The sequence below is a fragment of the Rhinolophus ferrumequinum genome, chromosome 15 (genome assembly GCF_004115265.2).
Source record: "Rhinolophus ferrumequinum isolate MPI-CBG mRhiFer1 chromosome 15, mRhiFer1_v1.p, whole genome shotgun sequence".
NCBI lineage: Eukaryota > Metazoa > Chordata > Mammalia > Chiroptera > Rhinolophidae > Rhinolophus > Rhinolophus ferrumequinum.
The window spans coordinates 42,780,070-42,782,669 of record NC_046298.1 but is presented as its reverse complement, the minus strand read 5'-3'; the positions used below and the strand labels follow the sequence as shown (position 1 = coordinate 42,782,669).

General features: G+C 55.8%; 1 protein-coding gene across 1 annotated transcript; it reads left to right on the top strand.

Moving 5' to 3' along the window:
* Positions 1 to 207: 207 nt before the first annotated feature.
* GNG8 (G protein subunit gamma 8) lies at positions 208 to 968 on the top strand. The gene is made up of 2 exons (XM_033128829.1): positions 208 to 602; positions 794 to 968. The coding sequence occupies exons 1-2, from the start codon at positions 519 to 521 to the stop codon at positions 920 to 922; spliced, it is 213 nt and encodes a 70-aa protein (XP_032984720.1). The 5' UTR covers positions 208 to 518; the 3' UTR covers positions 923 to 968.
* Positions 969 to 2,600: the final 1,632 nt, after the last annotated feature.

The following is a 2,600-nucleotide window of genomic DNA, read 5'->3' as shown; positions in this document are numbered from 1 at the left end:
GAACCTTTGAGGTGGCCAGGGCTGGGGTGGGGGAGCTCCCCGAGGGGGGCGGAGGGGGCAGCTGCTGCCAAAGTCCTAATGAGGCCCCCTCTGTGCCCCTCCCGCCGAGATCTTAATTCCTTATTCTCCCTGGAGCCACCGCTAATTGGCCTGGGGAGGACCCCCCTCCTGGCTCATGCCCTATCCCTGGGGGCTAAGGACACCTGGATCCTGCTCCAGCACCTGTGGCCCTGTCCTTCTGTCCCTCCCACCACCTGCCTCTCAGCATCGAATCTGTGCTTCCCTCCTGCCTTCCTCACCCCTCTCTGTCCATCCCTCCCGCTGCCACTAGGTCCCCCGTCTGTGCAGCTCTCCATCCCTGCACTTTTCCCTGGTTTCCTATAGCTCCACCAGCCTCTTCCACGCACACCCCAGGTGCTGGGTGCCACCACACCACCGCCTCCCTTACCTGGCGACCCAGACTTGTCCCTAGCCTGTCCCACTCCCGCCTGGCCTTTAACTCCTTCCCCGCCGCAGCCATGTCCAACAACATGGCCAAGATCGCGGAGGCCCGCAAGACTGTGGAACAGCTGAAGCTGGAAGTGAACATCGACCGCTTGAAGGTGCCTGGTCGGGATGGGAGGAAGGCGGGAGCTCAGGGCTGGGTTTTGACCTGGAGTTATTGGGAGTGGGGCCCGGAGCCTCGGAGGCGGGGTGAGATCCCCTCCGAACAAGGCTGGACCCGGGGAGGGGTCCGGGCAAGGGGCAGGGCCTTGGGCGGGGCGGGGCGTGAACATCACCCGGGCACCCGCAGGTATCGCAGGCGGCGGCGGAGCTACTGGCCTTCTGCGAGACGCATGCCAAAGACGACCCGCTGGTGACGCCGGTACCGGCCGCAGAGAATCCCTTCCGCGACAAGCGCCTCTTTTGCATCCTGCTCTGAGCCTTCCTGAGAGCTTACCCTCCCCTGCCAAAGTATGAATCCAATAAACGTGGTAACTGTGGTGGTGCCTGTGCTTTCGGGGAAACTGAGGCACGCGCAGGGCATGGGTTCACCGTGGAGGAACCTGTGTCCCTTCTCACCCCTTCTGAGTGTGTGTGGGGGCGGGGGTAAGGTTATGTGGGGTGTGTGGATGCAGAGGTGTATGGGAGCCCACTGAGGGCTCCACAATCCTGAATTTAGTTAATCGTCCCAACAGCCCCAGAAGCATCTGGCTACTTGTATAATACCCGTTTTACAGATGAGGAAAGGGAGCCAAAGGAAGTCCCTTACTCAAAGTCACACAGATAGAAGGTAATGGGTTGAAGACTTCTGCCTGCACTGCTCCCTGGACCCCTCAGCAGGGCTCTCTCCTCTCCTTCCTCCCTCTTGGGTTGGAGACTCTTTGGGGCCCCTGTGTGCTCTTCCCACCTTTCTCATCCCTAAATGAATCCACCCCTTTCTTTCACATCTGGCTACCCCCTGCCACAGGCCTACTCCTCTCCTTAAGCACTGAACTCTGTTCATTCATTCATTTGTTCATTCTTCCAAGCACTCCCTGAGTACCTGCCCTGTGCTGGTTGAAGCTGGGGACGTGGCTGTGACCCAGACAGCCCTGGCCCTGCCCTCTTGGGGCTCAGAATCCAGCGAAAGAGACACACATGTCCCCAGATAGCGATGACTCTGAGTGGGCAGGGCTGGGGTGGGGAAGCTCAGAGGGAGCCTGTGACTCAGCTTGGGGGTCAGGGAGGGCTTCCTGGAGGAGGAGACATCTGAGCTGGTATATGGTGGTAATAAAACTTGGCACCCAGAGAAGAGAGAAGTGTAGCTAGAGGGAGAGGAGACAAATTAATGTGTATATTCCTTCAACAATTTTTTTTTTTTTGATCTGGGGACACATGGGTGACTGACAGCTCTGGTTCCTGCCCCGTGTTTCCCATTTCACACATTGGTAGCCCACAGGACATACTCATATATAGCCTGCAGTTATATAATTTTTTTGCTTTCTACTTTTGGCCTACACAATATTTAAAAATGTTCTTGATTTGGTTGCCAAACTGAAAAACAGTAGTTCACATAGGAGTCCATACTTCTAGCTTCCCCTGAACTGGAAGGTCTGGTGACCTCATATCTACACAACTCCACAGGGTGACCGGAGGCTATGAGATGGGACCTGGGCTTTCCAGCTCGTCAAATTCCCCACCCTGCCCTGTTGTCTCTCAATTGAGGAGGCAGAGGGCCAGTTGCTATTTATTATGGAGCCTGTGTTGGGGGCTTTTTACAGTGGAATGAAGAGAAAGGTGAAATGTCTTGAAATGACTGTTGAAAATGAGGAAATACAGACTAAGTGAGCTGTGGGTTTGGTTAATTATTTTACCTGGTTGGCCCAAGGGCCACTGAGTTCATGACCCCCTCCCCACCCCAAACCCCACCTCCTCTTCTCTGGAGGTTAACACCCCTGCTCCCTAGATCTGGATGGAGACTGGCTCACTGAGTCTCCCCTCCCTCTAGGCAGCTGTGTACAGTTTTGGTAAGTGCTCCATTATTCACTTTGGATTAGGATCCCCTGGGCCCGAACTCTGAGCTTCCCGTTGAATTAAGACAGGAGCAGCTGTAATTACATCTCCCTCCTGCCTCCCAC